Source organism: Gekko japonicus, unplaced genomic scaffold (genome assembly GCF_001447785.1).
Source record: "Gekko japonicus isolate JY-2015 unplaced genomic scaffold, Gekko_japonicus_V1.1 scaffold3696, whole genome shotgun sequence".
In the NCBI taxonomy this organism is placed as follows: Eukaryota; Metazoa; Chordata; class Lepidosauria; order Squamata; family Gekkonidae; genus Gekko; species Gekko japonicus.
In genome coordinates this window covers 21,572-34,967 of record NW_015171611.1, presented here as the reverse complement: position 1 = coordinate 34,967, position 13,396 = coordinate 21,572, and the positions used below count along the sequence as shown (strand labels likewise).

The window sequence follows — 13,396 nt, the reverse complement described above, 5'->3', positions numbered from 1 at the left end:
TAGATGAGTGGTCCCCGGCATGGTGGCTGTGGGTGCCATGGACCCTGCCCACACCTTTCCTGGTGCCTAGGGAAAGGGAAAGGTTTCCTTTGCTCGAAAGCCAGTCGAATCTGACTCTAGGGGGCGGTGCTGGTCTCCGTTTCCAAGCCAAAGAGCCAGCACTGTCCAAGGACTTCTTGTGGTCATGTGGCCGGCATGACTAAACACCGAGGGGCACAGAAACGCTGTTACCTTCCTACTGAAGTGTCAAGTCAAGTCAAGTCAGCCTTTATTGGCATATAAACTTGCAGTTTCTTGCTTTCACACTGCTAGGTTGGCAGGTGCCGGGGCCAGAGATGGGAGCTCACTCCGTCACGTGGCACGAGGGTCTCCAGCTGCCGAGCTACCGACCTTCCGATCTGCAGTTCAGCATCTTAACCTCTGAGCCACTGCAGCCCTTCCGGGTGCCTACCAAGTATTTTTTTTTTTTTTAGAAAGTGGGCAAGGCCAAATTGGGACTTTTGTCCAGCAGGGATTCTGACTGGCCACTGGAGATTTTTTAAAAAGTTGACTGGGCAGCAATTATCACTACAGCCAGGGGTCATTTCATAGAAAAAGAGGTGTAGGAGCTCATTAGCATAACTCATCAGCATAACTTATTTGCATATGCCTCACCCCCTGCCAGAAGGCAACTCAGGCTCCACTGGACTGTTTTGGATTGCTAGCTATTGGGGGGACAGGACATGCAGATCTGTCCTCACAAAGGAGGGAGAGCTTGTACCTGAATAAAACTTGGTCTTAAAGGTGCCACTGGACTGTTTTGGACCGGGAGGCCTCTGCAACTTACCTGGCTGCTTCTTGCTCTGACTGAGGGCTGCTGGGAGCAGGGGGTGGGGCTTGTTGCATGTGCCTGCCCCGTGGGCTCTTTACTGCCGGAGCTCCGCTCCTGTGCACTCCCGCAGGAAATGACCCCTGACTACAGCACAAGAATGTGACTGAAGGTAATTGGGTATGTAATCGAGAAAGTATTTTTAAACAAGATGGTCATTTTTAACAGCAACCTATTAAACAGAGCTCCTACTAAAATGCTGAAGCGTTACTATTAAGTGTTACGCATGACCTCGTTTTTCTGGCCGGCGCCACCTCCCGCAGCAGCCATTTTTGTGGCTGCACTCACCGCCACGTGTCAGAATTCCAAAGGTGTTCACAAGGACAGAAATGTTCGGACTGCCAGGGCTAGAGGTTCTGCAGGCAATTAAAAAAGGATACTTACTGGTCCCGTAGAGCAGGGGCGTCGAACACAAGGCCCAGGGGCCGGAACCGGCCCGTCCAGGGCTCTTATGTGGCCTGCGAGCAACTGATGCAAGGGAGGAAGTGCTGGGGAGGAGTGGGTGGAGCCACTCCATTGTGGCTTCTGCATGGCAGAACAACTTCATCTGCAAGCAGTCAAGCATCATGGGGGCATCTGCCCAGCGCTGCACCGCTGCCTGTCCAGTCCGCCTAACTGGGTTTTCCCCTGCATCCCTGTCTCATCCCAAGGGGCCTTGCTGTGAGGATACATCATCTCAGCTACTGTCTTTTATACTGTTTCTATCTCTGGTAACCTGGCGTTACGTTTTATGGCACACGTGGCCCGGCCCGATAAAGTGACATTTATGTAAGATCCGGCCTTCGTAACAAAAGAGTTTGACACCTCTGCCGTAGTGGGCTTCGAAGCTGTTGGTCACAGATGTGATGGTTTGGCACACAGCTGCCTTCTTGTGCATTAGCACTGGTAGGTTCAGTGCTTTCCCCAGCCCTGTTATTAATAATACACCTCGTATTACCTGACTGTGTGCCCTCTACCCAGGGTTATGAGTGCATAAATAAGTGGCCAGTGTGAGAAGTCAACAGATACAGCTCTTTGCTTCCCATGCCATTCCTTAATAAGACAGACAGTTTTGCTAAAGTACTCATGGGCAAGTAAAAGCAGTTGACAGATCTTGTCACAGAAACATGAACCGTTATGGACTATGCAGCTTTAAGACACAGTATCGTTATTTTCCTACAGAGGTTGTATGTAACTCTGCTCCTCCTACACAGAGCAGAAACTGCACTGGCAACGTGCGATATTTGATGTTTATGAAGCACCCCACAAATGGTGCATAATTAGAATCATCTTAGCCAGGGTGCATAATTTCTCCAGCTCTTACTTTTCAAATTGGGGGAGGGTGTATTAGAACCAGCAGTAACAACAGTTTAGAAGAAATGAGAATTTCAGCCACATTCCATCTGTTTTGGGTACTTTTACATCCCATTGATTTCTAGAGGCTGATTTAAGCACATGCCTACATCATCCCCGATGAAATCAATGGAATTTAAAAGCGCTTCATAGGCTGGATTGTGTCCTTGCTGGTATTTGTAAAGCATGCCAATGTTGTTTCTTGTGTTTGGGGATTTGTTCCAGCGCCACAAAAGGAGATGGATATCTTCAATTCCACTTACTCGCCTATCCTAGCTTTGCTCCAAAGTTAGCCGTGTCAGCACACAGAAAGCTACCTTTTCAATACAATCTTTGCAGGTGAATATGTCGGATACTGTCTCTCCATAGAAGACCCACACCACTTTGCGCACAAAGATAAACAATACTCACAGAGAAGGTATTAAACAGGTATTGAATACAGGACTTGGAACAACACGCTACATTAAACTTCACAACCTTTGAATGCAGGCAATCAAAATACTCAAGATTTTAAATACAGAGACTACAATTTTCTGATTTTTGCACACCTATATCCAAAATTCACACTTGGTTCTTTTCGCACCTGACACATCATTCAGTGTTAAAAGCTTTTAACTTTTCATCAGTGTTATTCGACAAGATCATTTATTGAATTTTAATAAACAAGACCAGCTTTGGTCACAGGGGCGGCCAAATTGCCATTCCTGGAGTTTCGAGAAGCGCATTAGTGGTGGCAAATTTTGTAAATAGATGTACTATAAACACGGCAGGAACCAGACAGTCATTTCCAGTCTTCCATCTCTGCCCTGGGGCTGAAACAAGATTGACATTGATCCTGATCCTTGAAGCTGCACACTGAATCCGCTCACAAACTACGGGGGAAAAACAATTACCAGCCACAGTTGTCCTGTTAACTGTAGCTGATCAGACCGCCATGTTTCATATTCTCTCCCGTCCCACTGGCAGTACCAAATGGCTGGATGCACGTCATTATTGTAGGCACATCACCAACGAAGGGACACAGGAGTGCCGCTCTGCCTTACGTGCCTTCGTGAAGCCTGTGTGTGTCTAAAGTGCCACCAAGTTGTAGCTAACTAGTGGCGACTGCATATGGTTTTCAAGGCACAGGAGGAAGAGGGGTGGTTGGCCACTGCCAGCCTCTACGTGGCAACCCTGGACTTCCGTGGTGATCTCCCATCCAAGTACTCACCAGGGCCGACCCTGCTTAGCTTCTGAGATCTGAGGAGGCTGGGCAAGCCTGGGCCATCCAGGTCTGGGCCATTAAGCCTCTAGGAAAACTGGTATCTGACTACTCATCTAAACAATGTGGAACCATGAGAACAGGCTTCATTCATCTGAAAAGTCAACATTACAAAGGCCCCGGTCACACGGGGTGGATATCGCCGGGGGGGGGGAGGCGTGGCTGTTTGCCCCGGAGCGAACTACCGCGTGGCCGCCGGATCAAACATCCAGCCGACGTCCCGTGGTTCAGGGGGAGGTGCCGATCATACGTCAATCCTGCGGCGCGGCGGGGGTTGTGTTTTTTTTAACCGAAGTGTGCGCAAGCGCCGTTGGGTGCTTGTGCACATCCCGTGGAGACGTGGGGAAAAAAACCCTTTTCGCGATGGGACATGGGCGGGTGGCGGATGCCACGAGCTACCACTGGAAACGTGATCAGACGCCTGCCCTTGCCCTGCGGTTTCCGGAAACCAGTACCTTGGAGATACTAGTTTTTTACGGCGCATCCTCGGCGGGAAGCCTCGGGTGAGCCACGGGAGCTCTACGCTTCCCAGATGTTGCGGTTTGATCGCGCCCGGAAAATCCGCCTATCTTCCGTCTCTGTAGCGTGGCTAATGCTCCGTGTGGCCGCAGCCATAATTTGTTTTATAAAGAATGCTAAACGTTTCACATAAGGTTTAAGACCCATACCTCTCCAGGGTACATCTGGGACAGGCTTCCCAGTTGAGGTGCTGGTTGTGATACCAAGCATTCCCCCCCCCCCCAAAAAAAAACGCTTGGGAGGTTGAAAACTAGGCTTTGGGAAATGTGGCTGAAAGGGCTACTCTCAAGTCACAGCCAACTGGTGACTCCCTCATGGGGTTTTCAAGGCAAGCAACAAACAGAGGTGGTCCGCCATTGCCTGCCTCTGCATACTGACCACGAACTTCCTTGGTGGTCTCCCATCCGAGTACTAACCAGGGCCGACCCTGCTTAGCGTCTGAGTTCTGATGAGATCTGGCTAGCCTGGGCCATCCAGGTGCTAGGGAACTAGGGAAGGAAACTAGGGAAGGAACTAGGGAAGGAAAAATAGACTGACCAGGAATAATCAATATTCACAGACTCTACCTACAAGCAGTCCTGCTAAGGATGAGTTCTTCAGAGTACCTCACTGGTCAGCAGCAGCTATCCAGAAGGAAAGACAGGCCCTTCCTAACTTCACGGGAGTTGTTCTAAATCCACTAATCTGCCACGGGATACTTGTGGGTGCATAAGATTCTGAGGCAGATCTCAGGGAGTTCTCTTAGCACATGTAAGCGGCTCACTGACTTTTTCACAGTTTGCAACTACTGCTCTAGGGGTGTGGTCACACGTGCGAGATAAACCAGGGGGGAAGCGAGGCTATTCCCTCTGGAGGAATTTGACCCGCAGTTGCACGATCACACAGTCCTTTGAAGCTGCGGGGGCAGCCTGTCACTGCGTGGTCAGACGCAACCGCGGGTGAGTCGGGTTCCCCCCCCCCTTTGTTTCTGATTTGCTTAAACGGGGAATCGATGAATCGCATCTCGGCACTGAGGGCTCCCTATGGAGGGTGCGATGCGCATCCTGAGAAGGGGGGAAAAAACAATGGCACGGAGTCGGGATGACCTGATCAGACCATCCCAACACCATGAGAGCGCGCCGGAGCGATCAGACAGGGGAAAGTCCATCCGTGGCCCGTAGCAACCCATTTGCTACCGGACTTTCCCTAGGGTCTTTTTACTCCGCTTCTGTGACGGAGCAAAACGGGTTGCCGACGGGCGCAGGGCGCTTCCCAGATGTTCGTGTCTGATCGTGCCCTTTAAATCCCCCCGGCATTCGCGCCTCTGGTGCGGCTAATTGTTCGGGTGATCACGTCCTAGGACTGCCAACTCCAAGTTGGGAAATACCTGGAGATTTGCAGGAGTGGAGCCCGAGGAGGGTCGGGTTTGGGGAGGGACTTCAATGGGGTATAATGCCATAGAGTCTATTTTCCAAAGCAGCCATTTTCTCCAGATGAATGGATCTCTGTCGGGTGGCGATCCCAGCCACCACCTGTAGGCGGGGAACCCTAGTGTGCCCTGGAATCTCTTCAGCACTCTCTTGTAGTTATGCAAGTGCTAGAAAGGTTCAGCAATAGAAGATGCTGTTTTCTAGGGAGCTTGCCCACCATTCCTGAACGTCTCATTATAATGATCACCCTCAGGGAAGACGGTCTGGATCACAGATTTGGCCACCCCTGTTTTGTAAATACCTGCTTTAGAAAATGGCCCAAGTTTGGCAATGCCGGTTCCAAAACCATGTAAATACCTTCTCGACCAACAAGGCTAAAATCAAAGGATCACCACTGTATTTTTTTTTAAATGTACTCAACATAGCTGAAACAGTTAAACTTTGTTTAAAAATCAGGAAAAAAATGCACAGAAGTTATGAAAGCAGAGATGCTTGCAAGTGAATATTCCGCATGCCTAGAAGCACGAGATCAGTAAACAGGAGCGGTGCTAGAATAAAAAATCAAGCCACTATGATTTTTCTTTCAGTGACGGTAAAGTCAACTGAAAGTTTTTGTTTTAATTTTTCTTCTTCTTTCGTTAACTAAAAAAACAAAACAAAAATGGGAATGTCCAAAAGGGGAAAAAAAACAAAACCAAACAAATAAAGCGGAACCAAAAATTAAAAAAGAAAAAGAAAGAAAAAGAACTGTAGACATTTGATATCTTTTCTTATAAACATCCTACCCAATAAATTTTGTTCCTTGAGGCCCCAGCTGCAGGATTCGGCTAACCATGCTCTCTCCCTCATTTAGAGGGGGAGGATTAGCGGGCAGGTGCAGTTTACTGAATAACATCCATGCAGCAGGAAGAGAAACAAGAGGGGAAATTAGGAACAGGCTGTCATTCCCAACGGAACTTTCCACCGGGGACCACGGGGTGGAAGTGAACAAAATTTATCATCAGTTCAAGATATAAATAAATAATATATATTTCTGTACCCCCACATCATAGTGGATTGTTTCCCCTAACGTTAGCTTTTGGGGAGAGAGAAAAAAAAGACTGCTGTCGCCACTTGTGTTAGTTCAATGGGTCGGATTCGATGCTACAAAATTCGCATTTAGTCGTTCGTTCTTCCCTTAGCCAAGGCATGCAGCTTTCGGGAATGAGGGAAGGTTTGGCGTAGACTGCACAACTGGGAAACCGATGGCGTTTTGGAATGATTTGGTGGTGGACGTAGAATTCAACATGGCTTCCAAACTCATTTCATTCTATACATTTATGCACCTCCCTTTGACATCACTGGAGATGAATCAAAAGCAACAGAAGAGGAGAATTTTAGTAGTTTTCATTAGACTTCGTATGCCCATAGGCAGAATTCTTGTTGATGATCATAGAGAATTCTGCCTAAAATAGAACTGCAGATGAGGGCTTTTTTTTAAAAAAAAAGGAACAAAGGCCTACCTCAGATTAAGCTATTTAAATAGGCAACAATTGAGAACGGTAAAGAAAAAGGTTACAGATGCAATATGGCCGCCGGCAATAGTATTTGAAGAATAACTCACCCTAAGAATTGTGCACCTGAAGGCCCCATTTCCACCAGTCTACTAGCCAATCCTTCTCCTTCAACCATTGGTGGAGGGCTGGCCAGTTTGTGCCTCTTTACCAAGCGGCAGGTGATGCGGGTGGGTGCCGTACATTTTCGTGGGGGAATGATAATCCTCATGCCATGGTGACGGCTGCCCCTCATGGAACCTCCACGAGCATCCACCATAAAGCTAACCAAAAAACTGTGTGGACAAACAAGAAGGAAGTCATCTAGAAGCCGTGAGGTTTTTGTTAATGTACAACCATAAATGTCAACCAAAATCACAGTGTTACAATGAAACCAGTGATGATGAATATTTAAAAAGTCACGATACACACTTCCATGGCACAAAGTATACAAGTAGCATGACTTCTCCTTATGAAATTGTAGTAGGCATACAGTGCATTCCTACCGCACCCTTTTAAACCCATCAGCTTCAATAGACAAGGGTATAACTCTGAGGAATGCATTGATAATCAATTAACACACTTTTGCATAGCAAGATTTAGTTTAAAAAATGCTAGGTCAAATATTATGGTTAAAAAGTGTGCCTTTGTCTACTGTAATTAAATTATTAGTGTGTCGTCCATGCACTAATCAACTACGTTGAACTACTAAACATTTTGCAAATCCCTGTCCTTCAAAGAATTAATATGACATTCATATGAAAAGTTATTATGAAGGTGCTTTAAAATTTCTTTGTAAACGAATCCATAGTGTGAAGACTGGGGTTTTCAAGTTTTTCATCGACTTTTTGGGGCCATCCAGAGACCTGCTGGATCAGACCAACGGGTCCATCTAGTCCAGAATCCTGTCTCACAAAGAGACCAACCGGTTCCTCTGGATGGCCAACAACAGGGAACAGAAGCCGAGGTCTTCCCTTGATGTTTCCTCCTGGCTCTGGGATTCAGAGGCTCAATGCCTCTAAATGTGAAGGTCACCATGGCTAGTAGCCATTGATAGACTTATCCTCCATGAATCTATCTAATCCCCCTTTAAAGCTCTTTATTCCTGTGGCCATCACTACATCCTCCATAAATCTATCTAACCCCCTTTTAAAGCTGTTTATTCCTGCGGCCATCACTACATCTTCTGGCAGCAAATTCCACATTTTAATCACTCTCTGCGTAAAGTAGTCTTTCCTTTTGTCTGTCCTGAACCTACTGCCCATCAGCTTCATCGAACACCTTTGAGTTCTAGTATTTTGGGAGAGGGAGAAAAAATTCTCTTCGTAAACTCTCTCCACCCCATGCATAATTTTATAATTTTATAGACGGCCAGACATTAATGATCAGTTCTCATAATTTTCTTTTGAAACTTAAAAGTGGCAGCAGAGGGTGGGGGGAACTAGGTAAGAATGTTGGAAATGGGGTGGTGGTTTTGTTTTGTTTTTTTAAATGCTTTCCCCATGCCGTTTTCCCAACCTAAAATATACTCTTAACCACAAACCTACCGTTGCTATTTTCAGGGGAAATCACACGGGTACACATAGCAGCTTAGAAATGTGCAGAAGCAGAATGTAATGGAATCAAATCATCAAAGTTTCTAGTTTCCATGTAAGAAAGCTATGCTTTCTAAAGTCCGTTTTGGGGAACTCTAGGTTTTCTTAGATGTTTACCAGTAGTTCCACAATTAGAAGATCAGTAACGGAGGACAAGCTTTGCAGAAATATTGCTTACCCACTATTCCCAGGGTTTCCTTGCAGTGATAAAGCTGTGATGGGAAAAGTGTTTTGGGGAAGATGCTCAGAGATTCTTTGGAGAGATTTCTTTGAAGGTTGTAAATCCAAAAACCACTGAACTAATGTAAGAGCTAAAATAACCACCACCATTTCTTTCTGTGTTCCAACACTCCGGTGGTCTATAAATATCACCTACAACATAACCAGGAGCTGCGGTGGCTCAAGTGGTTAAGACGCTGAACTGCAGGCCGTGGAAGGTCAGTAGTTCAGCAGTTCGAGACCCGAGTTGCCGCATGATGGAGTGAGCTCCCATCTCTAGTTCCAGCTCCTGCCAACCTAGCAGTTCGAAAGCAAGAAATTGCAAGTAGATAAATAGGTACCACTTCAGTGGGAAGGTAACAGCATTCCGTGCGCCTTGGTGTTTTGTCATGCCGGCCACATGACCACGGAAACATCTTCGGACAGCGCTGGCTCTTCGGCTTTGAAACGGAGATGAGCACCACAACCCTAGAGTCGGACTCGACTGGCTTTCGAGCAAGGGAACCTTTACCTTTACCTTTACCACATAACCAGAGCACTGTAGAATTACAGTGGAGGCTTTGATATTGTAACACCAGGCTCTACACATTTCTTAAGGTGATTGTCATCATGAGGGCAAGAAGATACTGTAAGAGCTGACGGCCTTGAGGAACACAGACTAGAAAGCCACCGGTTATACATGCTAGCCAAGTGTTTGTTGGTGCACCTTCCACACTGGCTAATGTGTAATGAAGACCCTAAGTGCCTGCAAAGTGTTCCCCTTTCTTTTTAACGATTCCCAACCACAAGAGACGTGCCCTGCCACTAACTCGAGATTCAGAACCAGGAGTCCACTGCATTTATCCTACAGTGCGGTGTCAGATATTCTGATGTATTCTGGTATTCTGATGTAATTACAATAGGATGAACCCCCAACTAGCATTTCTGCTGGTGCAAGTACTTCTACTTATGGGCTGAGATTTCCCGCAAATCCTGTTGGGGTTCCCATGGGACAGGGGACGGGGAAAACTGCTCCACAAGCAGAAGTCCTTGTGACCGCAGGAACGCTAGTTGGGACTGAAGCCAATTAATGTAACGACTTTACAAATGACTTATCCAAAGATGGCATAGTTTATAGGGTGCCATCTCTATGGCTGCTGGATCCACTGTTAGGGACAGTTGTGTAGCTATTGCTATGACAGCTAGATCCCTCCTGACAACTGGCAGGGGATGGAGGGGGGGGGGCCTTACCAGGAGCGGGAGGGAGGCTCAGGCTATGCTACTAGTGATGTGAAAATGTCAGTTCCAGTGTGTAGCAGAAGTGACATCATCATGCTGCACCATCACCGTGACACTGGTATTTGGGCAAAAACTCTATGATAAAACTCTGAGTTCTGGGGGACTTCAACATCCATGCCAATGACATTGTCCCCTTGCAGGCTATGGGTGCAAGTACTTCTACTTATGGGCTGAGACTTCCCCCAAATCCTGTTGGGGGTTCCCATGGGACATTGCCGGCTATGGACCTGCCGTCATCCACAGCAGCACTGGGACTCTCTCAATTTGTATCAGCTCCCACTCATCAAGCAGGTCACATGCTGGATTTGATTTTTGGAATGGGAATAAATGTGAACTTAGACACTACTGATGCAGTGCCATGGTTGGACCACTTTGTCCTGAAGGCTTGTCTGAATATCCCAAGTCCTTTAGAATGCTCTATGGGATCCGATGCCCCCCGGCCACTTGTTAGATGGGCTGGTAGAGGATTGGCATAGCACACTCTCTGAAGCCATCGACAAAATTGCTCCCCGATGCCCTCTTAGTTCTCATTCCAAATTAGCCCAATATACCACGAGGTACGGAGGATGAAATGGGAGCTAAGATGGCTAGAGCGAGTATGACGACAAACTCGTGATGAAGCTATTAGAACAGCTTATAGGATGTTTATGAAAGCCTATGAGGTAGCAGCGAGAGCCACAAAGAAGGAATTCTATGTGACTTCTATTGCATCCGCAAACTCTCGCCCAGCTCCATTATTTAGAATAATTAGGTTGCTTACTTCCCTCTCTCAGGGTAACCAAAAACATAGTAAACTGGCAATTACCTGTGAGGCTTTGGCGAACTACTTAGCAGATAAACTTCTGATTCTGCTAGAGCTGGCTCAGCCCCAGACAAATAAATGTCCTCAAGCCAGAGGTCATTTCGGGGGGGATCGCGGGGGATCGCAGTTCCCCCGGGTGAGGTGCAGGGGGCGGGGCACATGATGAAGCCCCGCCCCCTGCCTCCGGCCGCCCCGCTTCCGGCCCTCATTCAGCCAGGAGGAGGCAGGAGAAGAGGGAGGGTAAGTTGCTTCCTCCCTGCCTCTCCCCACCCCTGCCTGCCTGGGGCCAGGGAGGGCCTTTGCGGGGCTTCCTTGCACTCCCACCGGCCTTGCAGGTCCACCGCTGGGCCTCTCATGGGGCTCGGCAGTGGAGCTGCAAGGCCGGTGGTGGCGGCCGGGACCGTTGGGGGCGGGGTGTGTGGCCTTATGACACACTTCTGGTGATGTCAGGGGTGTGTGGCCTTATGACACACTTCCGGTGATGTCAGGGGGTGTGGCATATGCTAATGAGTTATGCTAATGAGTTCCCCTAGCTCTTTTTCTACGAAACGACCCCTGCCTCAAGCATATCCCTTCTCTTCCTGCTCTACAAGGAGAAGTAAAGCATTCTGCTCTGGTAATGTTGGCAAAGTGTGCTCTTGACCATTAGAATGGTTGACCCAACCCTCGCTTAGTGGAGGTGCGTCCACAGGACGTTCAAAGTATTACACTTCGCCCCACCCATTCTCTAGGACCAACGTTCCCTCTAAGATGTGGAGTCTTGTGAGCAAAAATTCTGCTTTGTGAGCTACTGGCATTAAAGTTGTGAGCGAGCAATTTGGCTACTGCATAAATTAGTTTGCTCTGGAGCCATCCTTCCTGAGCGAAGACAAAAATGTGTGAGCTGGAGGCTAAAAAACTGTGAGCTAGCTCGCACCAACTCAGCTTAGTGGGAACACTGTCTAGGACCCTGCAATGGTTTCACTCCAACAAACCTGCCCAGCATAATGCAGAACTATATTGTTTAGAATTTACATTTTAAAAAGTTTTTCTTCTGTCTTTGTACTTCTCATTCGCTGCTTTCTCCTACATGGGACAATGCACTTTTCAATGAGCTTCCACAATCCTTGTCAAGTGGATTTTCTGTTTCACACAGGAAATTCCGGTTGCAAATGACTGCTGAAATGCATTGAAAGCGCACTCAGTGCATCAGCCAACGCGCGTGAAAGCAATCTATGTGTGTGAATCCACATACGCTCTTATTATAGGAATGCACACTACTCAAAGGTATTTGTAGTGAATATTTTAAGGGGTTATGGAGATGGGGTGGGTGTTCGCTGACCACATTCTGATTCTGCCATTCGCCCAGGATGTGAACGGAGCTTAAATTGTTTCATTGTACATCAAAGCAGCACAGCGGTGACGAATGGAATCCTTGTCAGCAAGAATATAGAGATCCTAGTCATTAGTGAAACATTTCTATTTAAAAAAAATTGTTGAGGACTTCTGCCATCTGTTTGCAAACTGCATTGCCCGTTAAACTGTACTCTTTTTTGGAGAGAGAAAACATACATTACTACTCATAACATGTTTTTTTTTAAACAACACTTCATGCATCGGTTCTACAAACAGGATTAGTAGCTGATGTTCGTCTAAAATTAATTATTGCCAGTCTAATGATGTGAGCTACAGAATGCAGATCTAAAGTACAATGCTAAAAGCTTTAATTTAAAAAAAAGAGTGAAAGGTCTATGGCACAAGTTAGCGAGGGCAAGGGGTAAATGCGGATGCACTAAAAAGAATCATCTAGACCTATGTTGATTGTGGGGAAAAAGAATAAACATATATAAAATCAAAACGAGGAGTCAAAGACAGCGTCATCACCTTGAATCATACTGGGGGAGTGGAGAGGAATAGCTGCAAAATAATTCAGAGAGCAAATTGGAAAAAAAATTAATGCAAGATAATTAATTAGAAGCAAGCAAAAGAAGATGTCAGTCATAAGCAAAGGGAAAATAATAACAAAAGCAAAGCATTTCGATTTGAGCTTCTTTTTTTAAAAAAAAGAGATAGGTTCTTCTTCCATTTGTAGAATACATCTATTCTATAACACATAATATGCATTTCGTTGCTTTTAAAATCTTTCCCAAAGTAAGATTGTGTGAGGATCTAAACAGCACTCGGTATGGAAAAAAGTAACACAACTTCCCTTATATCTGTTTCATATTTAAAAAGGGGGGGGGACGGGGCACAGCCTTTGTGCTTGCACAGAACGACTGTTTTCAGGTAAGTAATAAAGCTGGACATTAAAAAGAAACATGCCAGAACCTGTATGTAGGGATGCCATCTACCCTTGTGATGTCCACAACTCCAAGCGATCTTAAAGACACATTACACCACAACCCTAATGGGGGTGGGGGGTTCCCCGATTTTGGGTTTGCACAGAACGACTGTTTTCAGGTAAGTAATAAAGCTGGACATTAAAAAGAAACATGCCAGAACCTGTATGTAGGGATGCCATCTACCCTTGTGATGTCCACAACTCCAAGCGATCTTAAAGACACATTACACCACAACCCTAATGGGGGTGGGGGGTTCCCCG

The 13,396-nt window shown here is 46.6% G+C and overlaps 1 protein-coding gene across 1 annotated transcript in view; it reads right to left on the bottom strand.

Moving 5' to 3' along the window:
- The window catches only part of ANK3 (ankyrin 3, node of Ranvier (ankyrin G)), a gene marked incomplete at its 5' end in the record, with an annotated part of 118,114 nt that overhangs the window by 83,787 nt on the left and 20,931 nt on the right, over positions 1 to 13,396 (bottom strand). The window contains one exon of the mRNA XM_015419925.1: positions 6,993 to 7,217. Coding sequence (XP_015275411.1) covers positions 6,993 to 7,217 — 225 coding nt within the window. The remainder of the gene's footprint in view (positions 1 to 6,992; positions 7,218 to 13,396) is intronic.